General features: G+C 42.0%; 1 protein-coding gene, 9 non-coding genes and 8 pseudogenes across 10 annotated transcripts; all 18 read left to right on the top strand.

The window, feature by feature from the left end:
* The first annotated feature begins 496 nt into the window (after positions 1–496).
* Positions 497–616, top strand: LOC137833672 (5S ribosomal RNA). Its single transcript, XR_011084767.1, has one exon. It is a non-coding gene; the product is annotated as a 5S ribosomal RNA (ribosomal RNA).
* A 1,182-nt stretch (positions 617–1,798) lies between these two features.
* LOC137833648 (5S ribosomal RNA) lies at positions 1,799–1,915 on the top strand. Its single transcript, XR_011084744.1, has one exon. It is a non-coding gene; the product is annotated as a 5S ribosomal RNA (ribosomal RNA).
* A 557-nt stretch (positions 1,916–2,472) lies between these two features.
* Positions 2,473–2,590, top strand: LOC137833689 (5S ribosomal RNA; annotated as a pseudogene).
* A 558-nt stretch (positions 2,591–3,148) lies between these two features.
* LOC137833709 (5S ribosomal RNA) lies at positions 3,149–3,274 on the top strand (annotated as a pseudogene).
* Positions 3,275–3,601: 327 nt separating this feature from the next.
* LOC137833694 (5S ribosomal RNA) lies at positions 3,602–3,720 on the top strand (annotated as a pseudogene).
* Positions 3,721–4,275: 555 nt separating this feature from the next.
* On the top strand, positions 4,276–4,393 carry LOC137833612 (5S ribosomal RNA). The gene has a single exon (XR_011084710.1). It is a non-coding gene; the product is annotated as a 5S ribosomal RNA (ribosomal RNA).
* A 555-nt stretch (positions 4,394–4,948) lies between these two features.
* LOC137833626 (5S ribosomal RNA) lies at positions 4,949–5,067 on the top strand. The gene has a single exon (XR_011084724.1). It is a non-coding gene; the product is annotated as a 5S ribosomal RNA (ribosomal RNA).
* A 554-nt stretch (positions 5,068–5,621) lies between these two features.
* LOC137833706 (5S ribosomal RNA) lies at positions 5,622–5,740 on the top strand (annotated as a pseudogene).
* Positions 5,741–6,294: 554 nt separating this feature from the next.
* Positions 6,295–6,412, top strand: LOC137833613 (5S ribosomal RNA). The gene has a single exon (XR_011084711.1). It is a non-coding gene; the product is annotated as a 5S ribosomal RNA (ribosomal RNA).
* Positions 6,413–7,484: 1,072 nt separating this feature from the next.
* On the top strand, positions 7,485–9,443 carry LOC137833285 (uncharacterized). Its single transcript, XM_068641645.1, has one exon. The coding sequence runs from the start codon at positions 7,485–7,487 to the stop codon at positions 9,441–9,443; it is 1,959 nt and encodes a 652-aa protein (XP_068497746.1).
* A 7,251-nt stretch (positions 9,444–16,694) lies between these two features.
* Positions 16,695–16,813, top strand: LOC137833623 (5S ribosomal RNA). The gene has a single exon (XR_011084721.1). It is a non-coding gene; the product is annotated as a 5S ribosomal RNA (ribosomal RNA).
* A 558-nt stretch (positions 16,814–17,371) lies between these two features.
* On the top strand, positions 17,372–17,490 carry LOC137833678 (5S ribosomal RNA). The gene has a single exon (XR_011084773.1). It is a non-coding gene; the product is annotated as a 5S ribosomal RNA (ribosomal RNA).
* A 558-nt stretch (positions 17,491–18,048) lies between these two features.
* Positions 18,049–18,167, top strand: LOC137833632 (5S ribosomal RNA). The gene has a single exon (XR_011084729.1). It is a non-coding gene; the product is annotated as a 5S ribosomal RNA (ribosomal RNA).
* An 825-nt stretch (positions 18,168–18,992) lies between these two features.
* On the top strand, positions 18,993–19,110 carry LOC137833667 (5S ribosomal RNA). The gene has a single exon (XR_011084762.1). It is a non-coding gene; the product is annotated as a 5S ribosomal RNA (ribosomal RNA).
* A 1,642-nt stretch (positions 19,111–20,752) lies between these two features.
* LOC137833702 (5S ribosomal RNA) lies at positions 20,753–20,871 on the top strand (annotated as a pseudogene).
* Positions 20,872–21,890: 1,019 nt separating this feature from the next.
* LOC137833687 (5S ribosomal RNA) lies at positions 21,891–22,009 on the top strand (annotated as a pseudogene).
* A 1,821-nt stretch (positions 22,010–23,830) lies between these two features.
* On the top strand, positions 23,831–23,949 carry LOC137833693 (5S ribosomal RNA; annotated as a pseudogene).
* Positions 23,950–24,955: 1,006 nt separating this feature from the next.
* Positions 24,956–25,074, top strand: LOC137833696 (5S ribosomal RNA; annotated as a pseudogene).
* Positions 25,075–25,308: the final 234 nt, after the last annotated feature.

Consider the following 25,308-nt stretch of genomic DNA (forward strand, 5'->3'; position numbering starts at 1 on the left):
TCAGTCAGTTATCGCGTTCGTTGCCCTTCGGGAATAGGCAACTAGATTCGTTATGTCTTTCCGAACAACTTTCATTTTTTACGCATCTCCATCCGACTTCCCGATCAAAACTTATTGCCGTTTGAAGTTTTCCACCAAAAATTCTTAGCAACTCAAAATCTCTCGTTGTTTTCCAACCTGTGAGGACTCCTCCGCCAAATATACCCTGAATAGAGTTACCAGAAAAAAATTTGGATCAAAAATCATTTTTTTAACTATTTTTAGTGAATTTTTCAATATTACTGCCATGCCAAAATCTATCAAAAGTTATGACCACGAGTTCACCTTTTTCGTGCTATTTTTTTTTTTGCTGACCCTCTATATAAAAAATAAAAGTACCTAGAAAAATGATCCTGAAATACTGTTGTGTAGCTAGTTATCGCGTTCGGGGTCCAACCATTTTGAAACTGAAGCCCAATTGCAAACCCATATACGCATTGATCTTGCTACACTTGACAGGTGCGATCATACCAGCACTAATGCACCGAATCGCTTTAGAACTCCGCAGGTAATCGTGCTTGGGCGAGAGTAGTACTAGGATGGGTGACCTCCTGGGAAGTCCTCGTGCTTGCACTTCTTCTTGTATTTTTTTTTTGTGTTCTGTTTTTCTTTCTGGCCTAGACAATCAAACCATGAGTTCAGTGAGTTATCGCGTTTGAGCCCTTCGAGAATTGGCAACTAGATTCGTTACGTCATTTCGAACAACTTTCATTTTTTACGCGTCTCCATCCGACTTCCCAATCAAAAGTTATCGCCGTTTGAAGTTTTCCACAAAAAAATTTCAGCAACTCAAAATCTCTCGTTGTTTTCCAACCTGTGAGGACTCCTCCGCCAAATATACCCTCAATAGAGTCACTAGAAAAAAATTTGAATCAAAAATCATTTATTTACCTATTTTTAATGAATTTTTTGAATATTACTGCCATGCCAAAATCTATCAAAAGTTATGACCACGAGTTCGCCTTTTTCGTGCTATTTTTTTTTTGCTGACCCTCGAAATAAAAAAATTAAAGTACCTAGAAAAACGATCCTGAAATAGTGTTGTGTAGCGAGTTATCGCGTTCGGGGTCCAACCATTTTGAAACTGAAGCCCAGTTGCAAACCCATATAGGCATTGATCTTGCTACACTTGACAGTGAAGCGTGCTAGGGGGAGGGTAGTACTAGGGTGGGTGACCTCCTGGGAAGTCCTCGTTTTGTATTTCTCTTTGTATTTATTTTTTCTGTTATATTTCTCTCCCTGGCCTAGACAATCAAACCATGAGTTCAGTGAGTTATCGCGTTTGGGGCCCTTCGGGAATTGGGAACTAGATTCGTTACGTCATTTCGAACAACTTTCATTTTTTACGCGTATCCATCCGACTTCCCGATCAAAAGTTATGGCCGTTTGAAGTTTTCCACAAAAAATTCTCAGCAACTCTAAATCTCTTGTTGTTTTCCAACCTGTGAGGACTCCTCCGCCAAATATACCCTCAATAGAGTTACCAGAAAAAAATTTGGATCAAAAATCATTTTTTTACCTATTTTTTATGAATTTTTCAATATTACTGCCATGCCAAAATCTATCAAAAGTTATGACCACGAGTTCACCTTTTTCGTGCTATTTTTTTTTTCTCACCCTCTAAATAAAAAATTAAAGTACCTAGAAAAACGATCCTGAAATAGTGTTGTGTAGCGAGTTATCGCGTTCGGGGTCCAACCATTTTGAAACTGAAGCCCAGTTGCAAACCCATATAGGCATTGATCTTGCTACACTTGACAGGTGCGATCATACCAGCACTAATGCACCGGATCCCATCAGAACTCCGCAGTGAAGCGTGCTGGCGAGAGTAGTACTAGGATGGGTGACCTCCTGGGAAGTTCTCGTGTTGCACTTCTTTTTGTAATTATTTTTTGTCTTCTGTTTTTCTTCCTGGCCTAGACAATCAAACCATGAGTTCAGTAAGTTATCGCGTTCGGGGCCCTTCGGGAATTGGCAACTAGATTCGTTACGTCATTTCGAACAACTTTCATTTTTTACGCATCTCCATCCGACTTCCCGATCAAAAGTTATTGCCGTTTGAAGTTTTCCCTAAAAAATTCTCCGCAACTCAAAATATCTCGTTGTTTTCCAACCTGTGAGGACTCCTCCACCAAATATACCCTCAATAGAGTTACCAGAAAAAAAATTGGATCAAAAATCATTTTTTTACCTAATTTTTATGATTTTTTCCATATTATTGCCATGCAAAAATCTATCAAAAGTTATGACCACGAGTTCACCTTTTTCGTGCTATTTTTTTTTTGCTGACCCTCTAAATAAAAAAATTAAAGTACCTAGAAAAAAGATCCTGAAATAGTGTTGTGTAGCGAGTTATCGCGTTCGGGGTCCAACCATTTTGAAACTGAAGCCCAGTTGCAAACCCATATAAGCATTGATCTTTCTACACTTGACAGGTGCGATCATACCAGCACTAATGCACCGGATCCCACCAGAACTCCGCAATGAAGCGTGCTTGGCGAGAGTAGCACTAGGATGGGTGACCTCCTGGGAAGTTCTCCTGTTGCACTTCTTTTTGTAATTATTTTTTGTGTTATGTTTTTCTTCCTGGCCTAGACAATCAAACCATGAGTTCAGTAAGTTATGGCATTCGGGGCCCTTCGGGAATTGGCAACTAGATTCGTTACGTCATTTCGAACAACTTTCATTTTTTACGCATCTCCATCCGACTTCCCGATCAAAAGTTATTGCCGTTTGAAGTTTTCCCTAAAAAATTCTCCGCAACTCAAAATATCTCGTTGTTTTCCAACCTGTGAGGACTCCTCCACCAAATATACCCTCAATAGAGTTACCAGAAAAAAATTTGGATCAAAAATCATTTTTTTACCTAATTTTTATGATTTTATCCATATTATTGCCATGCAAAAATCTATCAAAAGTTATGACCACGAGTTCACCTTTTTCGTTCTATTCTTTTTTTTGCTGACCCTGTAAATAAAAAAATTAAAGTACCTAGAAAAACGATCCTGAAATAGTGTCGTGTAGCGAGTTATCGCGTTCGGGGTCCAACCATTTTGAAACTGAAGCCCAGTTGCAAACCCATATAGGCATTGATCTTGCTACACTTGACAGGTGCGATCATACCAGCACTAATGCACCGGATCCCATCAAAACTCCGCAGTGAAGCGTGCTTGGGCGAGAGTAGTACTAGGATGGGTAACCTCCTAAGTTTTCCACCAAAAATTTACAGCAACTCAATATCTCTCGTTGTTTTTCAACCTGTGAGGACTCCTCCGCCAAATATACCCTCAATAGAGTTACCAGAAAAAATTTGGATCAAAAATCATTTTTAATGATTTTTTCAATATTACTGCCATGCCAAAATCTATCAAAAGTTATGACCACGAGTTCACCTTTTTCGTGCTATTTTTTTTTCTGACCCTCTAAATAAAAAAATTAAAGTACCTAGAAAAACGATCCTGAAATAGTTTTGTGTAGCGTGTTATCGCGTTCGTAGTCCAACCATTTTGAAACTGAAGCCCAGTTGCAAACCCATATAGGAATTGATCTTACTACACTTGACAGGTGCGATCATTACAACACTAATGCACCCGATCCCATCATAACTCTGCAGTCAAGCGTGCTTGAGCGAGAGTAGTACTAGGATGGGTGTCCTCCTGGGAAGTCCTCGTGTTGCACTAATTTTTGTATTTATTTTTTGTGTTCTGTTTTTCTTCCTGGCCTAGACAATCAAACCATGAGTTCAGTGACTTATCGCGTTCGGGGCCCTTCGGAAATTGGCAACTAGATTCGTTACGTCATTTCGAACAACTTTCATTTTTTACACGTCTCCATCCGATTTCCTGATCAAAAGTTATGGCCGTTTGAAGTTTTCCACCAAAAATTTACAGCAACTCAAAATCTCTCGTTGTTTTCCAACCTGTGAGGACTCCTCCGCCAAATATACCCTCAATAGAGTTACCAGAAAAAAATTTGGATCAAAAATCATTTTTTACCTATTTTTAATGAATTTTTCAATATTACTGCCATGCCAAAATCTATCAAAAGTTATGACCACGAGTTCACCTTTTTCGTGCTATTTTTTTTTTCTCACCCTCTAAATAAAAAAATTTAACTACCTAGAAAAACGATCCTGACATAATTTTGTGTAGCGTGTTATCTCGTTCGGGGTCCAGCCATTTTGAAACTGAAGCCCAGTTGCAAACCCATATAGGCATTGATCTTGCTACACTTGACAGGTGCGATCATACCAGCACTAATGCACCGGATCCCATCAGAACTCTGCAGTCAAACGTGCTTGGGCGAGAGTAGTACTAGGATGGGTGACCTCTTGGGAGTCCTCGTGTTGCACTTCTTTTTGTATTTATTTTTGTGTTCTGTTTTTCTTACTGGCCTAGACAATCAATCCATGAGGTCAGTGAGTTATCGAGTTCGGGGCCGTTCGGAAATTGGCAACTAGATTCGTTACGTCATTTCGAACAACTTTCATTTTTTACGCGTCTCCATCCGACTTCCTGATCAAAAGTTATGGCCGTTTGAAGTTTTCCACCTAAAATTCTCAGCAACTCAAAATATCTCGTTGTTTTCCAACATGTGAGGACTCCTCCGCCAAATATACCTTAAATAGAGTTACCAGAAAATGATTTGGATCAAAAATCATTTTTTACCTATTTTTAATGAATTTTTCAATATTACTGCCTTGCCAAAATCTACCAAAAGTTATGACCACGAGTTCACCTTTTTCGTGATATTTTTTTTTTGTTGACCCTCGAAATAAAAAAATTAAACAACCTAGAAAAACGATCCTGAAATAGTGTTGTGTAGCGAGTTATCGCGTTCGGGGTCCAACCATTTTGAAACTGAAGCCCAGTTGCAAACCCATATAGGCATTGATCTTGCTACACTTGACAGGTGCAATCATACCAGCACGAATGCACCGGATCCCATCAGAACCCCGCAGTCAAGCGGGCTTGGGCGAGAGTAGTACTAGGATGGGTGACCTCCTGGGAAGTCCTTGTGTTGCACTTCTTTTTGTATTTATTTTTTGTGTTCTATTTTTTTTAATGGCCTAGACAATCAAACCATGAGTTCAGTGACTTATCGCGTTCGGGGCCCTTCGGGGATTGCCAACTAGATTCGTTACGTCATTTCGAACAACTTTCATTTTTTACGGGTCTCGATCTGACTTCCCGATCAAAAGTTATGGCCGTTTGAAATTTTCCACCAAAAATTTACAGCAACTCAAAATCTCTCGTTGTTTTTCAACCAGTGAGGACTCCTCCGCCAAATATATCCTCAATAGAGTTACCAGAAAAAAATTTGGATCAAAAATCATTTTTTACCTATTTTTAATGATTTTTTCAATATTACTGCCATGCCAAAATCTATCAAAAGTTATGACCACGAGTTCACCTTTTTCGTGCTATTTTTTTTTCTGACCCTCTAAATAAAAAAATTAAAGTACCTAGAAAAACGATCCTGAAATAGTTTTGTGTAGCGTGTTATCGCGTTCGTAGTCCAACCATTTTGAAACTGAAGCCCAGTTGCAAACCCATATAGGCATTGATCTTACTACACTTGACAGGTGCGATCATCACAACACTAATGCACCCGATCCCATCATAACTCTGCAGTCAAGCGTTCTTGAGCGAGAGTAGTACTTGGATGGGTGTCCTCCTGGGAAGTCCTCGTGTTCCACTAATTTTTGTATTTATTTTTTGTGTTCTGTTTTTCTTCCTGGCCTAGACAATCAAACCATGAGTTCAGTGAGTTTCGCGTTCGGGGCCGTTCGGAAATTGGCAACTAGATTCGTTACGTCATTTCGAACAACTTTCATTTTTTACACGTCTCCATCCGATTTCCTGATCAAAAGTTATGGCGTTTGAAGTTTTCCACCAAAAATTTACAGCAACTCAAAATCTCTCGTTGTTTTCCAACCTGTGAGGACTCCTCCGCCAAATATACCCTCAATAGAGTTACCAGAAAAAAATTTGGATCAAAAATCATTTTTTACCTATTTTTAATGAATTTTTCAATATTACTGCCATGCTAAAATCTATCAAAATTATGACCACGAGTTCACCTTTTTCGTGCTATTTTTTTTTTTTCTCACCCTCTAAATAAAAAAATTTAACTAACTAGAAAAACGATCCTGAAATAGTTTTGTGTAGCGTGTTATCTCGTTCGGGGTCCAGCCATTTTGAAACTGAAGCCCAATTGCAAACCCATATAGGCATTGATCTTGCTACACTTGACAGGTGCGATCATACCAGCACTAATGCACCGGATCCCATCAGAACTCTGCAGTCAAACGTGCTTGGGCGAGAGTAGTACTAGGATGGGTGACCTCTTGGGAGTCCTCGTGTTGCACTTCTTTTTGTATTTATTTTTTGTGTTCTGTTTTTCTTACTGGCCTAGACAATCAATCCATGAGTTCAGTGAGTTATCGCGTTCGGGGCCGTTCGGAAATTGGCAACTAGATTCGTTATGTCATTTCGAACAACTTTGATTTTTTACGCATCTCCATCCAACTTCCTGATCAAAAGTTATGGCCGTTTGAAGTTTTCCACCAAAAATTCTCAGCAACTCAAAATCTCTCGTTGTTTTCCAACCTGTGAGGACTCCTCCACCAAATATACCCTCAATAGAGTTACCAGAAAAAAATTTGGATCAAAAATCATTTTTTACCTTATTTTAATGAATTTTTCAATATTACTGCCATGCCAAAATCTAGCATGCCGATCTAGAGGAACTATTCGCTATAATAGCCAAGTACAGGTTGAAGCTAAACCCCGAGAAGTGCATTTTTGGCGTAGAGGTGGGAAAATTCTTGGGTTTCCTCTTAACTGAAAGAGGAATCGAGGCGAATCCTGATAAGTGTGCTGGCATCCTGGCAATGAGAAGCCCTGCCACTATCAAGGAGGTACAACAGCTTACAGGCCGGATGGCCGCCCTGTCGCGATTCGTATCTGCCAGTGGGGAGAGTGACCCCAGTATTTCCAGTGTTTGAAAAGAAATAACAGGTTTGTCTGGACGAGAGAGGGCGAAGAGGCTTTCGTGAAACTCAAAGAGTACTTGGCGAGCCCGCCGGTTCTGTGCAAACCCCAAGTGGGAACGCCCCTCAAGTTATACTTCGCCGTTACTGAAAGGGCGTTGAGCGCGGTGCTCGTACAAGAACAAGATCAGGTTCAGAAGCCTATCTACTTTGTCAGTAAGGTGTTACAAGGTTCGGAAGTGAGATACCAAGCCTTAGAGAAAGCAGCGTTCGGAGTCGTATTTTCAGCGAGAAGACTACGACATTACTTCCAGAGCTTCGAAGTATGGGTGATGACCGACCTGCCCATCCAAAAGGTTCTAAAGAAACCAGATGTAGCTGGAAGGATAGTAAAATGGGCAGTGGAGTTGTCAGAGTTCGACGTCAGGTACGAACCACGAGGACCGATTAAATGCAAATCTTCGCCGACTTTGTGGTCGAGCTGTCCGCTGAGACGACGCATAATGCCGGAAGTGATGATCGATGGGTACTCTCAGTTGATGGGTCGTCCAACCAGCTAGGTAGTGGGGCTGGAGTCATTTTGGAAGGACCCAACGGAGTGTTAATAGAACAATCTCTGAGGTTTGCCTTCAAAGCTAGCAATAACCAGGCAGAATATGAAGCATTGATTGCTGGTATCCTGTTGGCAAAGGAAATGGGGGCGAAGGCACTGATGGCCAAAAGCGACTCTTTGCTGATCACCGGGCAGGTGACCGACGAATTCCAGGCCAAGGATCCACAAATGGCGGCTTACCTAGAGTATGTAAAAGAGCTAAGACGTTCCTTTTCCTTGTTTGAAGTGGTGCATGTACCAAGGGAACAGAATGCCCGAGTTGACTTGCTTGCCAAGCTCGCCAGTTCAAGCAAGGGGGGCCGGCAGAGGACTGTTATACAAGAAACTCTAAAGACACCTCGGGCGTTCGCAGCAGACCACCAGGTTCTTCAAGTTTGCAAGTCAACAGAAGGGATAGCAAGGAGCCATCGATCGTTAACTCAGGAAACCTTGAGAGCGCCGAGAGTTAAGGCGCACCCAGTGGAGGAAGCGAAGACAGCGCGAGTTTGCGCCGTTTACCAACCAGATACATGGATAACATCATACCAGCGGTACATAGCAGACGACGTCCTCCCAGTAGATCCGACAGAGGCCAGAAAGATAAAGAAAAGCTCTAACAAGTTCACCTTGATCGATGGGGAGCTGTATAGGTTCGGATTTACACACCCCCTATTAGTATGTGTGCATGGAGAGAAGTGCGCGAGAATTATGACTGAACTCCACGAGGGAATCTGCAGAAGCCACATCGGAGGGCGAGCCCTGGCAACGAGAACTCTCCGCGCGGGCTATTATTGGCCAACCATGAGGGAAGATTGTAAGGAATACGCACAGCGTTGCAAACAATGCCAGCAACACGCCGATTCGCACAAGGCGCCCCTAGAAGAGCTAAAGTCAATCTACAGCCCCTGGCCATTTCATACGTGGGGAATCGATATTCTGGGGCCCTTTCCGTTGGCGATCAGGCAAATGAATTACTTAGTCGTAGCAATCGAGTATTTCACAAAATGGATTGAAGCGGAACCAGTAGCCCAGATTACAGCACACAAGATTCAGAATTTCGTATGGAAGAACATCGTGTGTCACTTTGGTGTACCAAAGTGTTTGGTATTAGATAATGGGACCCAATTCGCAAGTCACTTATTGAAGAAACTGTGCGAGGATATTGGGACGCAACAGGTGTTTGCTTCGGTGGAGAACCCACAAACGAATGGGCAAGTGGAGTCGGCCAATTGGGTTTTGCTGAGAGGACTGAAGAGGAGGTTGGAGAAAGCCAAGGGGTCTTGGGCTGAGGAAGTCCATCGCATAGTATGGGCATATCATACTACCGAACAATCGGGAACCCACGAAACCCCGTTTAGCTTGGTATATGGGTGCGACGCGATGATCCCAGTCGAAATCCAGGAAAGCTCGCCAAGATTCAAGAACTTTGTAGCAGAAGACTCGAACGCCGAAAGGAGAATGAATTTGGATTTGCTGGACGAAGTCAGGGAGGAGGCAAGGGTAAAAGCCGAAGCAGTAAAAAGAAGAGTGGAACGTAAGTACAACTCCCGGATGAAAATCAAGGCGATTCAGAGATGGCGACCTGGTGATGAGGAAGGCCCACCAATACGAGATGCAGAGCAAGTTGTCGCCCAAGTAGACGGGACCGTTCAGAGTAACCGAAGCACTCGGAAACGGTGCTTACCGCCTAGAAACACTGGAAGGAGGGGCGATTCCTCGTACTTGGAACGCCACCCATCTCAAGTTTTATTACAGTTAAAACATTTTCAAGGGGGCACTCTTTTTCCCCGAAGAGGGTTTTTTAATGAGGCCACCTAATAAAGAAGGTTTCGAAATTTATCAAAGTTCCCAAGTTATTTAAATGTGCACGCTTATCTTTTTAAGTTTTTGAAGAGAGCCCTTGTTGCCCCTACATAGTTTAGTGCAAAAATTGAATGTTAAAATTTTTCAAGTCCTCATCGCTAGTTGGCGATCGGAGGCACAAGTTAAGTTCTAAGTCTTCACCGCCACTCGGCGATTGGAGGCACAAGTTAAGTTCTAAGCCCTCATCGCCAGTTAGCGATCGGAGGTAAAAGATAAGATAAATCCTCCTCGCCCTCGAGCGAAGCTGAGGTCAGTAAATAGTTATAAGATAAATCCTCCTCGCCCTCGAGCGAAGCTAAGGTCAGTGAAATAGTCATAAGATAAATCCTCCTCGCCCTCGAGCAAAGCTGAGGTCAGTTAAACAGTTATCAGATAAATCCTCCTCGCCCTCGAGCGAAGCTGAGGTCAGTAAAATAGTTATCAGATAAATCCTCCTCGCCCTCGAGCGAAGCTGAGGTCAGTTAATAGTTGTCAGCTAAGTCCTCCTCGCCCTCGAACGATGTTGAGGCCATAGAACAGATTGCAAGTCCTCAATGCATCCAGGGGAAGGAAAGATGTAACCCCTGGGCAAAGTAGAGGCACCAGAGAAAGCCCTCCTCAACCTCGAGTGAGTTCAGGCAAGAACAGATTGCAAGTCCTCAGTGCTTCCAGGGGAAGAGGAAGTGGAACCCCTGGGCAAAGTGGAGGCACCAGAGAAAGTCCTCCTCACACTCGAGTGAGTTCAGGCGAGAACAGATTACAAGGCCCCTTTGCTTAAGTAAAATGAGACAAGTTTGAAAGTTCCCGATGCAGAATCAGGCCAGCAAAGAATTAGGCGGTAACCTGGAAGTACACATGTCATTCAGCGGATCAGGCAAACAAGATTTCAGACACTAAGAATAACCCACGCCCACAGAGCTAAGCACCAGTCGGCGCTGAGTTGATTTCTTTAAGCAAGAGTTAGTCGGTTATATCAGATCAGATGATTACGAGACAGATAAGGGCAAAATCATGCGCGTATATTAAAGCAGTTTGAATAAAGAGAAAGTCGTTACAAATAGATTCATTACACATAAACCAAGGTCGAATATATAAGTCTGTCAAGATGTTTCAAAACAAAACGGCAAATGGAAATGTTAATCCGAAGGTACAATTTTGCCGTCTACCACTTCATGGCAAATCGAGAACTGAGAGAGGTCCAAGTCGGGATAAGCACAAGCGAACTGCTCCAAGGCCGCGCCAAACCCGGAAGTCAGAACGTTTGCAGCGCTGAGGTCGAGTTCTTCAATTTGTTTCTTCAGCTTTTCGTTCTCCTCAAGCGCCTGGGAGAGCTTTGCTGCAGCCTCGTTCAGCTCCTTATCTTTCTCGCTCAGTTCCTTGGCCTTTCGGTCCTTGTCGGCTTCGATTTTGCCCAGTAGATCTTCCCTTTCAATTGACTTGGCTTCGAGCTCATCCACGTAGGCCTTTTTAGCCTTGAGGGTCTCCTCCAGGTCCGCTATCTTTTCCTGCTGAGGCACGAGCCTGCTTTCGAGTTCAGTGACCTCTAAGAATTTGTCATTGAGCTTTTTGTGTAGCTCAGCGCTATTTTTGCGTTCGTTCCGCAGCTCGTCTTTCAAAGTGTTCTCTAACCGCGAAAACTCCAATCCCCGCATCGTAATGTCACGCTTAAGTTGTTGGACTTGGTCCTTCGCAGCACCGGCTTCGGATTCATACTGGTTCAAAGAATCCCTTAGAGCCTCGCCCATCATCTGGTAAAGACGCTTCTCTATGCACTCAGTAGTTATAGCGCTAAGGTAAGCGGCGTGGGCTTTCAAGACCTCCTCAACAGAGGCTGGAAGAGCAGGGATTGGGAGAGGGGTTGAGGGTTGGTTCTCGCCACCACCCTCATAAGTGTGGACGACCAGGGAAGCGTCAGTACGCGGCGGCGATACGTTTGGCTCCACTACAGGCTGGGGGAACGACTGAACATCCACAGTTTGATTCGGAACGCCTCCAGCAGCTGAGGTATTTGACGGCAGAGTATCCCCAGCGCTCTCAAAAGGTGTGGAGGCGCTGGGAGGATTCTCTACGTAATCTAGGCCTGCACTTTCGATTGTTGGCGGCTCAGTGGTGGTCGCCCTGCTCCTTTTACAAACAAACCCATCTTCGGTACTCTCGTCCTCCTCTTCATCCGACACCATTGTGGGAATCTTCCTCTTGGCCCTCTTTGGTGGCAGTTTTTTCCTCGTAGGGGCAGGAAGGGCGACGAGGGAAGGTGAGCCCGCTGGAGGGAGCTCGCCCCGAGCAACGGCAGCTTCTGCGACAGAATTCGGGACAGTCTGAGAACCCGCTGCGAGATTGTGACGCTTGGCTAAGGAGCGCAACCTAGCCATATGATCTTTTCCCAACATTGTATCTGCACAAAGTGATAAATGTGCAAATCAATCCAGTTTCAGGTAACCGGTAATACAGGGATCAAGCAGCCAAGAATAAACGCAGGACAGTGTAACGCAAATAACTTTGATAAAGAGCAAACCGGACTTGGCGCAGGAAGAGAAATCCAGATAGAGTAGAAGGGCAGACCTATGTAAAAGTCTAGTTGATCCTCATAGAATTCGAACTTGATGATTGAGGGGGTAGCCAAGATGGTATTGGTAGAGGCAACTTCTTTCCAGAAGTTGCACAGGTCTCTGTCAAGTTCCCCCATCTTCTCTGGACTCCTAGCTTTCCGAAAGTTATCCTTAGAGTCCTTCTTTCCCTTGTTAACCCAGTACAAGGGGAATCCATCAAGAAGCGTGGGATCCTGATCATTGCAGCGAACACGAACAAACTTACCCTTCCAGTCCTTATAAGATTGCTGGAAGATTTAGAGGATGGATCTCCCAGCAATCCCATTGAGGCTTACCCACAGGCGATCCCCTAGGTTTTTAGCCTCGAACAGAAATAAGAACACATCTACGGAGGCTGGATGGCCTAGGTGCGCACAGACAATTTGGTATGCCCTGACTAACGCCCAGTCGTTGGGATGCAGCTGAGCAGGGGCAATATCAAGCTCGGTCAGGAGCTCTCTCTCAAAGCGAGTGAGAGGGAACCTGAGCTTAACCTTCTTAAATACGGTTACATAGATGAAGCAGGAAGGGTGGCCATCGTTGCCATCATTGTCAGTACAGACAGGTTTCCCAGGAAGACAAGGGCGAATGGCCACCTTGTCGTCATTTTCCTTATGAAAGGTAAGGTGGGTTTTATCTCTCAAACGATGAATATCAGCCTCAGTATTGATCGAGGAAGTCTCGTTCAGCAAGGCTGGAGGAGCCCGTGGGTATAACAGTTTGTAGTCAGGAATGGGGCGTACAGTAGCACTGGTTTGTGGGGGGGTGGTTTGCAGTTGGTTAGGTTGAGAGGGCGCAGGCCTCTGAGCCTGGTTTGAAAGGATGGCAGGATCCCTGGTTGGGTTACGAGACGTAGAGGGAGTTCCTGAAGAAGGTTTTTTGCGTAACTTTGGAGGAGGGTTTCGAGAGGGGGCAAGGCTGTCTGATGTGGCCCTCGTACGAGCCATCGAGAAACTGCAGAGAAGACGACAAGGAAATGAAAAAGTGGAGGGTTGATAAACAGAATGACTCGATTGAAAGACAGAAAAGGAAAACAGCATGAACAAAGGGGGTCGTAGAGAGGAAAGGAAAAACCTAAAACGAAGGGAAAGGCAAAACAGAGAACAAGCAGCCCACAACGTATGCTCCAAGCAGTTAATGGATGATGCAAGCCGATTAAAATGCGGTAAGCACTAGCGAGAGTGATAAAAGGGTTACCTTTTAATGATCGAAGGAGCGCGCAGGGAAATGGTGATTGGGGAGTCAAAGCATTCACCAGAGCGTATCGGAAGTTTGAGAGCGAAGAAGAAAGATAATGGAACAGTGGAGTGGCGCGAGAAGTTTTAGAGTTTCGAATGTTGCGAGGAGCGCAAACGACATGAAATAATGACCATCGATGGGTCCACGTGTCAGTTGATGGGGGGGTTGGTGAAATGTCAAATCAGTAATCAGCGTGGGCATTAGCGCGTAAAGCCACGTAGATCGCCGGAGTTTAACTTATCCTCCTCGCCAAAGGAATCGCAGCCCGAGTACCGGCACGGTCATCGCCAAATGGAAGACCAGGCGGTCTGACATCGCTACAAGCAGCACATCGCCAACTATTCAGGGCGAAAATGCCGAAGGTTCAAGTAAGAAAGCTCAAACGAGCGGGCATCCCTCACAAAAATGAAGGCCGAGCAGAGCCATAAGTGAAATAATCAGAAGCAGGGTATTTAAGGAATGGAGAAACAAGCAAATGTTATCTAAGAAATTCACGCCAAGCATAGCGAAGGGGATAATGGGAGTAGCGTGCGCAGCATGGCAAAGAACGCAAGCATGCAAAAATAAGTGGAACAACATTCAACATAAAGAAAAACGTAAAGCCAGCGTTAGAGGTATAGACAGAGTTTATGACAGTTGCAAGATGAAAAAAATAATCCTATACACATCCTAATGTCTGCGCAGGAAGCGAGAACATATCACTCATCAGTGGCGCCCAGAGTTTGAGCGATACGACGAAGAAGCCCCGTCTCCGAACCTCAAAGCCTGAGTCAGCAGTGCCCTCTGATGATCGTTTATCTTCGAACCTACGTAAAATAGGAGTAAAGTACAGTAAGAGACAGACGTGAAACAAAGTACTTCCAAGCAAAATCATACAAGAAATCCAACAAAAACAGAAAGTAGGAGGATCATAAGGAAAACCTCACGCACCTATATATTTTTCCAGAAGCTCGGCATTATACTCCAAGCTTATTAGAGCAGCCGCGTCAAAACCTCCAACACCCGCCAGGATCTTGCAAGCTTCCTGATCCCTTGAAGACAACTTCTTAAGGGGTTTAGATTTCAAGGCTCTGGCGTCCTTTGTCCAATACAAAGGAAAGCCGTCCAGGGCAGAGGGCACCAGGTCAGAACAGCACACCTTGAAGAACCTGCCTTTCCACCCTGTGAAGGTTTGCTGGAAAGGGGTCAAAAGAATCCTACCAGGGACGTTGCTGAGAGTCACCCAAAGGTTGTTTCTCTGCCTCTTCACCTCAAAGAAGTGAAGAAAGATGTCCACAGAGGGTGTGCATCCAAGGAAGCCAAGCAGAATGTCAAAGGCCTTAACGAAGGCCCAACTGTTAGGGTACAGTTGGGCTGGGGCAGTGTTCATCTCTGTCAGCAGCTCTCTCTCTCGAACCTAGAAAAAGGGAGGCGCACACCGACGCGTTTGAAGACCACCTGGTAAAAATAGAAAAAGGGGACTCCGTTGTTGGATCGCTCATCCCCGCATACCGGCTCCCCTAAGGTGCAAGGGAGCACGACGATGTCGTCGTCGTGCCTCTTTGCGAAGGCACGACGATCATAGGAACACTCTTCCCCCACGTGTTCCCTCAGGGCCCTGGTGGAGAGAAAGCAAGAGCATTCGTCAAGAAGTTCACTCGAAGCCCAGGGGTAAATATCCTTGTGACCCACTCTGGAGAAAGAAGGGTTGGTAGACATTTTAGTATGCAACTGTCAGCAAAGAAACTGAAGGTCAAGGAGGAAAGGTCCAGCGGCGGAATAGAAGGGAAGTTTGTAAGGAAAGAACGTGGAACAAGGGGTTCTTGAGAAGAAGATGAATGGTGCAAGAAAGATGTGAAAGAGGTCAAGTCAGTGAGTTAAGGTACGGGGTTTTCAAAGATTCGAGTGTTACAGTTGAAACAGTAAAGGACGTTAAAGCGAGTGCCTTACAATTGGGCCACGTGTCACGAGATGGAGGTGCGGACTGAAGTGTCACCTTTTTGGATCAGAGAATATCGCGTCGTCAGAGTCCTTGAGGGTACGTCGCGCCGGCGATGCAGAAAGGTCACATCAATCGGTCGGAGAGCGACATGTCGTCAAACGCCGCGAGGGCGACAGGGGCGAGGCCTTAGTCTTTTCGCTGAAAACAAGTGATCAGCTCAAGACTGGGGGGCTTGTGTACTGACCAGGTCATCGGGTGTGATGACGTGGACAAGAGAAAGGTAGGTGGTCAAGAAGTCAACATAGTCGCCGTATGTAGAAGCGACGTTCTGCATTATACATAATCGGTTATCGCTGAGATGTGTCACCGCCAAGATGAGTCATCGCCCAAGAGAAGGACATCGCCTAAGCAAGACGTCGCCCAAGCGAGACGTCGCCCAAGTAAGACATCGTCCGAAGAGTCAACCCGTGTGACAGAAGCATTTCGCAGAGAAGAGGGCCCACACGATAGAGTAACCCTAAGCTGGGCGGCGGCACTGTGGGACCCTCCGCACAGAACAAACGATCAAGTCAAAGGGGCACGTGACAATGCCCACGTGCTCATTAAAGATCTCCAAGGAAGGCTGCATGCATGACACGTGATTAATTAGGGCACCCACGAAGTATGATGGCGCGAGAGATACGACACTCAAGTTAGAACCCAAGCGGCCACAAGGTTATTCATTGCACTCCAGATAAGGGAAGTCCATGTGTCAGATACGCTCAGATCCTAGGAATAGCGGCGCAAGGACCTTCTCCAAGGAACCCTAGATAAGAGCAGTAGCGCAAAGGTAAACCCTAGTTTTCACCTATATAAAGGGCACGAAGAACCCTAGTTAGGTACGCTTTCACAGCTACACGAGTTTTAACCTAATTCTCATAAGTCACACAGAGGACAAACCCCAGTTGTCTTCGCAGCACCCCGCAGGGAGCACAAGGCAATTAGGGCAACACAGTTTTAGCCACACAGTTTCAGTCATTGAGATTATCATATAGTTTTCAGTCACTTTGGTGTTTCTCGCTAGCTGACTTGATCGTCGGACTGCAAACGGCCGCGAGGGCGCCCTTTGTTCACTTCATTCAGGTACTCACAAACGAAGCAGGACGAAGGTGACCTAGCTCGCGAGGACAAGCCACGCGCAAAGACGATCCCGGTCAACCGGCAGGAACAATTTGGATCAAAAATCATTTTTTACCTATTTTTAATGAATTTTTCAATATTACTGCCAGGCCAAAACCTATCAAAAGTTATGACCACGAGTTCACCTTTTTCGTGCTATTTTTTTTTTTTTGCTGACCCTCTATATAAAAAAATTAAAGTACCTAGAAAAACGATCGTGAAATAGTGTTGTGTAGCAAGTCATCGCGTTCGGGGTCCAACCATTTTGAAACTGAAGCCCAGTTGCAAACCCATATAGGCATTGATCTTGCTACACTTGACAGGTGCGATCATACCAGCACTAATGCACCGGATCCCATCAGAACTCCGTAGGCAAGCGTGTTGGGGCGAGAGTAGTACTAGGATGGGTGACCTCCTGGGAAATCCTCGTGTTGCACTTCTTTTTGTATTTATTTTTTGTGTTCTGTTTTTCTTCCTGGCCTAGACAATCAAACCTTGACTTCAGTGAGTTATCGCGTTCGGGGCCCTTCGAGAATTGGCAACTAGATTTGTTACGTCATTTCGAACAACTTTCATTTTTTACGCGTCTCCATCCGACTTCCCGATAAAAAGTTATGGCCGTTTGAAGTTTTCCACCAAAAATTCTCAGCAACTCAAAATCTCTCATTGTTTTCCAACCTGTGAGCACTCCTCCGTCAAATATAACCTCAATAGAGTTACCAGAAAAAAATTTGGATCAAAACTCATTTTTTACCTATTTTTAATGAATTTTTCAATATTACTGCCATGCCAAAATCTATCAAAAGTTATGACCACGAGTTCACCTTTTTCGGCCTATTTTTTTTTTTTGCTGACCCTCTAAATAAAAAAATTAAAGTACCTAGAAAAACGATCCTGAAATAGTTTTGTGTAGCGTGTTATCGCGTTCGGAGTCCAACCATTTTGAAACTGAAGCCCAGTTGCAAACCCATATAGGCATTGATCTTACTACACTTCACAGGTGCGATCATAACAGCACTAATGCACCAGATCCCATCATAACTCAGCAGTCAAGCGTGCTTGAGCGAGAGTAGTACTAGGATGGGTGTCCTCCTGGGAAGTCCTCGTGTTGCACTACTTTTTGTATTTAGTTTTTGTGTTCTGTTTTTCTACCTGGCCTAGACAATCAAACCATGAGTTCAGTGAGTTATCGCGTTCGGGGCCCTTCGGAAATTGGCAACTAGATTCGTTACGTCATTTCGAACAACTTTCATTTTTTACGCGTCTCCATCCGACTTACCGATAAAAAGTTATAGACGTTTGAAGTTTTTCACAAAAAATTCTCAACAACTAAAAATCTTTCGTTTTTTTCCAAACTGTGAGGACTCCTCCGTCAAATATACCCTCAACAGAGTTACCAGAAAAAATATTGGATCAAAAATCAATTTTTACCTATTTTTAATGATTTTTTCAATATTACTCCCAGGCCAAAATCTATCAAAAGTTATCACCATGAGTTCACCTTTTTCGTGCTATTTTTTTTTTTTGCTGACCCTCTAAATAAAAAAATTAAAGTACTTAGAAAAAAGATCGTGAAATAGTGTTGTGTAGCGAGTTATCGCGTTTGGGGTCCAACCATTTTGAAACTAAAGCCCAGTTGCAAACACATATAGGCAATGATCTTGCTACACCTGATAGGTGCGATCATACCAGCACTAATGCAACGGATCCCATCAGAACTCCGCAGATAAACGTGCTTGGGCGAGAGTAGTACTAGGATGGTTGACCTCTTGGGAAGTCCTCGTGTTGCACTTCTTTTTGTACTTATTTTTTGTGTTATGTTTTTCTTCCTGGCCTAGACAATCAAACCATGAGTTCAGCGAGTTATCGCGTTTAGGGCCCTTTGGGAATTGGCAACTAGATTCGTTACGTCATTTCGAACAACTTTCATTTTTTACGCGTCTCCATCCGACTTTCCGATCAAAAGCTATGGCCGTTTGAAGTTTTTCACAAAAAATTCTCAACAACTAAAAATCTTAAATTTTTTTCCAAAATGTGAGGACTCCTCCGTCAAATATACCCTCAACAGAATTACCAGAAAAAAATTTGGATAAAAATCATTTTTTTACCTATTTTTAATGAATTTTTCAATATTACTCTCAGGCCAAATTCAATCAAATGTTATGACCGTTTGAAGTTTTGTCACGTTAATTTTTGGAAACACCAAATCTATCACTATTCTCTTCAATCTAAGGACTCCTATACCAAATATACCCAAAAACAAGATTCCACAAAAAAATTTGGATCAAAAATAAATTTCTACCTATTTTTAATGAAATTTACAATCTTGCCCTTCCTTGTTCAGTCATGTTGTACCTCAACACCAATGTTGCACTTCTTTTTGTATTTCTTTTTTGTGTTATGTTTTTCTTCTTCTTCCTGACCTAGACAATCAAACCACGATTTCACCTTTTTCGTGCTATTTTTTTTCGCTAACACTCTAAATAAAAAAGTTAAAGTACCTACAAAAACGATCGTGAAATAGTGTTGTGTAGAGAGTTATCGTGATCGGGGTCCATCCATTTTGAAACTGAAGCCCAGTTGAAAACCCATATAGGCATTGATCTTGCTACACTTGACAGGTGCGATCATACCAGCACCAATGCACCGGATCCCATCAGAATTCCGCAGTGAAGCGTGCTTGGACGAGAGTGTACTAGGATGGCTGACCTCCTGGGAAGTGCTCGTGTTGCACTTATTTTTGTATTTCTTTTTTGTGTTCTGTTTTTCTTCCTGGCCTAGACAATCAAACGAGGAGTTCAGTGAGTTATCGCGTTCGGGGCCCTCCGTAAATTGGCAACTAGATTCGTTACATCATTTCGAACAACTTTCATTTTTTACGCGTCTCCATCTGACTTCTCTATCAAAAGTTATGACAGTTTAAAGTTTTGTCACGTTAATTTTTGGAAACACCAAATCTATCACTATTCTCTTCGATCTAAGGACTCCTACATCAAATATACACAAAAACAAGATTCCACAAAAAATTTGTATCAAAAATAAATTCCTACCTATTTTTTTTGAATTTTACAATATTGCCTTACTTTGTTCATTCATGTTGTACCTCAACACCCATGTTGCACTTCTTTTTGTATTTCTTTTTTGTGTTATGTTTTTCTTCTTCTTCCTAGCCTAGACAATCAAACCACGAGTTGACCTTTTTCGTGCAATTTTTTTTTTGTTGAGCCTCTAAATAAAAAAATTAAAGTACCTACAAAAACGATCGTGAAATAGTGTTGTGTAGCTAGTTAGCGCGTTTGGGGTCCAACCATTTTGAAACTGAAGCCCAGTTGCAAACCCATATAGGCATTGATCTTGCTACACTTCATAGGTTTGATCATTGATGTGATTCCACTAGCCATATAGAGAATGATTCTTGACATTCTTAGGAATCACCTTGAGCTGGACATTATAGAGGCACTTTTCTTAGAGTTGGATCATTGTTCTAAGACAAGAACTCACCAAAAACTAGTACCAAATCCCAAACTCATTTGGATGAACCAAATATTGTCAAATTGAATCAACAAAGAGAGTAAAAACTGGAATGACCAAACAGAATTGAACAAGTAAACATATGAACCGAACAAAATAGAAATTAAAAGCAAGAACAGAACATAGGTGCTGGAAAATAGAAAAACCGAACCAAAACAACTCAAGAACACAAGACAACATGAACAATTGAAAAAGAAGAAAGGAAGGAGAAGAGAGTGCTCATGAAGATGGAAGAATGTTGGATGATCTCGCCACTAGAAGTGTGGAATGCTCCTAGATGAGAGTGATGCCGCCACTTGAGGACTCCAATGATCCATCAAGATAAGACTAGAGAAGAAGGCTCCAAAAGCTCTCCAAAGTTCACTCAAAATTTGAGTAGAGTTTTCTTAGATTAATTCCAATATGAAATTTACAAAGAGAGCACCTCTATTTATAGCCTAAGGTGCTGAAATGTAAGCTACACAAATTCAAAAACTCCCTCCCAAAAAGCTTCTAGAATTTGCGCCTAAAACAAAGCATGAGGAAGGTGTGATCCTTTCTATCACTTTGGCACCTCCTTATTTACTCCTACACCTATCTACTAACACACCCCCCCTAAGACTCTTAACTAAAGACTAAAAGATGCTTTAACAATAGAGGTTTCTAATGTTTCCCTCTAAGCACCTTCAAACAAAATTTATTTAAAACTTGGCCTTGCCCTTCATGGGATGGTCTTTGGGCTTTTGTGGGCTTTGGCCTTCTTGGGCTTGGGCTTGGGATTTATCTTTTGCAAAGATTAACAAGAAAAACTTTAAATGTGAAGGCAAATGATCTTGTTCTTCATTATAAAAAGCCACCTTTAGTTGATTCTCATCAATCATACCATCAATACTGCACCGAATCCTATCAGAACTCCGCAGTGAAGCATGTTTGGGCGAGAGTAGTACTAGGATGGGTGACCTCCTGGGAAGTCCTCGTGTTGCACTTCCTTTTGTATTTCTTTTTTGTGTTATGTTTTTCTTCTTGGCGTAGACAATCAAACCATGAGTTCAGTGAGTTATCACGTTCGGGGACCTTCGGGAATTGGCGACTATATTCGTTACGTCATTTCGAACAACTTTCATTTTTTACGCATCTCCATCTGACTTTTCTATCAAAAGTTATAACCATTTGAAGTTTTGTCACGTTAATTTTTGGAAACACCAAATCTAGCACTATGCTCTTCGATCTAAGGACTCCTACATCAAATATATACAAAAACAAGATTCCACAAAAAAATTTGGATCAAAAATAAATTTCTACCTTATTTTAATGAATTTTACAATATTGCCCTACCTTGTTCATTCATGTTGTACCTCAACACCCATGTTGCACTTATTTTTGTATTTCTTTTTTGTGTTCTGTTTTTCTTCCTGGCCTAGACAATCAAACGATGAGTTCAGTGAGTTATCGCGTTCGGGGCCCTTTGGGAATTGGCAACTAGATTCGTTACGTCATTTCGAACAACTTTCATTTTTTACGCGTCTCCATCTGACTTCTCTATCAAAAGTTATGACCATTTGAAGTTTTGTCACGTTAATTTTTGGAAACACCAAATCTATCACTATTCTCTTCGATCTAAGGACTCCTAAATCAAATATACACAAAAACAAGATTCCACAAAAAATTTGGATCAAAAATAAATTCCTACCTATTTTTTTTGAATTTTAGAATATTGCCTTACCTTGTTCATTCATGTTGTACCTCAACACCCATGTTGCACTTCTTTTTGTATTTCTTTTTTGTGTTATATTTTTCTTCTTCTTCCCAGCCTAGACAATCAAACCACGAGGTGACCTTTTTCGTGCTATTTTTTTTTGTTGAGCCTCTAAATAAAAAAATTAAAGTACCTAGAAAAACGATCGTGAAATAGTGTTGTGTAGCGAGTTAGCGCGTTTGGGGTCCAACCATTTTGAAACTGAAGCCCAGTTGCAAACCCATATAGGCATTGATCTTGCTACACTTCATAGGTTTGACCATACCATCAATACTGCACCGGATCCTATCAGAACTCCGCAGTGAAGCGTGTTTGGGCGAGAGTAGTACTAAGATGGGTGACCTCTTGGGAAGTCCTCGTGTTGCTCTTCTTTTTGTATTTCTTTTTTGTGTTATGTTTTTCTTCTTGGCGTAGACAATCAAACCATGAGTTCAGTGAGTTATCACGTTCGGGGACCTTCGGGAATTGGCGACTATATTCGTTACGTCATTTCGAACAACTTTCATTTTTTACGCATCTCCATCTGACTTTTCTATCAAAAGTTATAACCATTTGAAGTTTTGTCACGTAAATTTTTGGAAACACCAAATCTAGCACTATGCTCTTCGATCTAAGGACTCCTACATCAAATATATACAAAAACAAGATTCCACAAAAAAATTTGGCTCAAAAATAAATTTCTACCTTATTTTAATGAATTTTACAATATTGCCCTACCTTGTTCATTCATGTTGTACCTCAACACCCATGTTGCACTTATTTTTGTATTTCTTTTTTGTGTTCTGTTTTTCTTCCTGGCCTAGACAATCAAACGATGAGTTCAGTGAGTTATCGCGTTTGGGGCCCTCCGTAAATTGGCAACTAGATTCGTTACGTCATTTCGAACAACTTTCATTTTTTACGCGTCTCCATCTGACTTCTCTATCAAAAGTTATGACCATTTGAAGTTTTGTCACGTTAATTTTTGGAAACACCAAATCTATCACTATTCTCTTCGATCTAAGGACTCCTACATCAAATATACACAAAAACAAGATTCCACAAAAAATTTGGATCATAAATAAATTCCTACCTATTTTTAATGAATTTTACAATATTGTCTTACCTTGTTCATTCATGTTGTACCTCAACACCCATGTTGCACTTCTTTTTGTATTTCTTTTTTGTGTTATGTTTTTCTTCTTGGCGTAGACAATCAAACCATGAGTTCAGTGAGTTATAACGTTCGGGGACCTTCGGGAATTGGCGACTATATTCGTTACGTCATTTCGAACAACTTTCATTTTTTACGCATCTCCATCTGACTTTTCTATCAAAAGTTATAACCATTTGAAGTTTTGTCACGTTAATTTTTGGAAACACCAAATCTAGCACTATGCTCTTCGATCTAAGGACTCCTTCATCAAATATATACAAAAACAAGATTCCACAAAAAAATTTAGATCAAAAATAAATTTCTACCTTATTTTAAAGAATTTTACAATATTGCCCTACCTTGTTCATTCATGTTGTACCTCAACACCCATGTTGCACTTATTTTTGTATTTCTTTTTTGTGTTCTGTTTTTCTTCCTGGCCTAGACAATCAAATGATGAGTTCAGTGAGTTATCGCGTTTGGGGCCCTCTGTAAATTGGCAACTAGATTCGTTACGTCATTTCGAACAACTTTCATTTTTTACGCGTCTCCATCTGACTTCTCTATCAAAAGTTATGACCATTTGAAGTTTTGTCACGTTAATTTTTGGAAACACCAAATCTATCACTATTCTCTTCGATCTAAGGACTCCTACATCAAATATACACAAAAACAAGATTCCACAAAAAATTTGGATCATAAATAAATTCCTACCTATTTTTAATGAATTTTACAATATTGCCTTACCTTGTTCATTCATGTTGTACCTCAACACCCATGTTGCACTTATTTTTGTATTTCTTTTTTGTGTTCTGTTTTTCTTCCTGGCCTAGACAATCAAACCATGAGTTCAGTGAGTTATCGCGTTCGGGGACCTTTGGGAATTGGCGAATAGATTCGTTACGTCATTTCGAACAACTTTCATTTTTTACGTATCTCCATCTGACTTCTCTATCAATAGTGTTGTGTAGCGAATTATCGCGTTCGGGGTCCAACCATTTTGAAACTTAAGCCCAATTTCAAACCCATATAGGCATTGATCTTGCTACACTTGACAAGTACGATCATACCAGCACTAATGCACCGGATCCCAGCAGAACTCTGCAGTGAAGTGTGCTTGGGCGAGAGTAGTACAAGGATGGGTGACCTTTTGGGAAGTCCTAATGTTGCACTTCTTTTTGTATTTCTTTTTTGTGTTTTTTTCTTCTTCCTGGCCTACACAATTAAACCACGAGTTCAGTGAGTTATCACTGTTAGAAAAGATGGCTTTAAACTAGAGGGGGGTTGAATTGTTTAAAGGGGTTTTCGCAAACTTTTCAAAGTTAGAATGAATTTATTTCAGAAACCAATTGATTCAGCAATTCATTTAGCCAAAACAGCAAGCAAAAACTGTAATACTAGAAAAAACAATCGGTTGTTTCAACTTAGTTTGAAAATCATTTTACTTTGATAAAGATTGAGATGCTAATTGCTTGAGATTTAATCTAAGGGTGGATTACAACATTAAACTACCCCATAACAAAGCTTAAACCAGCTCAGCAACATCAAGCAAAGCAGAGGCTTCAACATCCTTCAAAGGATTTGGATTCTTCAAAACATTGAACACCACTTGGTTCAACAATTGCGTTCGGCGCCCTTCGGGAATTGGCAACTAGATTCATTACGTCATTTCGAACAACTTTCATTTTTTACGCGTCTCCATCTGACTTCTCTATCAAAAGTTATGACAGTTTAAAGTTTTGTCACGTTAATTTTTGGAAACACCAAATCTATCACTATTCTCTTCGATCTAAGGACTCCTACATCAAATATACACAAAAACAAGATTCCACAAAAAATTTGGATCAAAAATATATTTCTACCTATTTTTAATGAATTTTACAATATTGCCCTACCTTGTTCATTCATGTTGTACCTCAACACCCATGTTGCTCTTCTTTTTGTATTTCTTTTTTGTGTTGTGTTTTTCTTCTTCTTCCTGGCCTAGAAAATCAAACCACGAGTTCACCTTTTTCGTGCTATTTTTTTTTTTGCTGACCGTGTAAATAAAAAAATTAAAGTACCTAGAAAAACGATCGTGAAATAGTGTTGTGTAGCGAGTTATCGCGTTCGAGGTCCATCCATTTTGAAACTTAAGCCCAATTGCAAAACCATATAGGCATTGATCTTGATACACTTGACAGATGCGATCATACCAGCACTAATGCACCAAATCCCATCAGAATTCCGCAGTGAAGCGTGGTTGGGAGAAAGTAGTACTAGGATGAGTGACCTCCTGGGAAGTCCTCGTGTTGCATTTCTTTTTGTATTTCTTTTTTCTGTTCTGTTTTTCTTCCTGCCTTAGACAATGAAACCATGAGTTCAGTGAGTTATCGCGTTCGAGCCCTTCCGGAATTGGCAACTAAATTCGTTACGTCATTTCGAACAACTTTCATTTTTTATGCGTCTCCATCTTACTTCTCTATCAAAAGTTATGACCGTTTGAAGTTTTGTCACGTTAATTTTTGGAAACACCAAATCTATCACTATTCTCT

The sequence above is a fragment of the Phaseolus vulgaris genome, chromosome 6, assembly GCF_000499845.2.
Source record: "Phaseolus vulgaris cultivar G19833 chromosome 6, P. vulgaris v2.0, whole genome shotgun sequence".
NCBI lineage: Eukaryota > Viridiplantae > Streptophyta > Magnoliopsida > Fabales > Fabaceae > Phaseolus > Phaseolus vulgaris.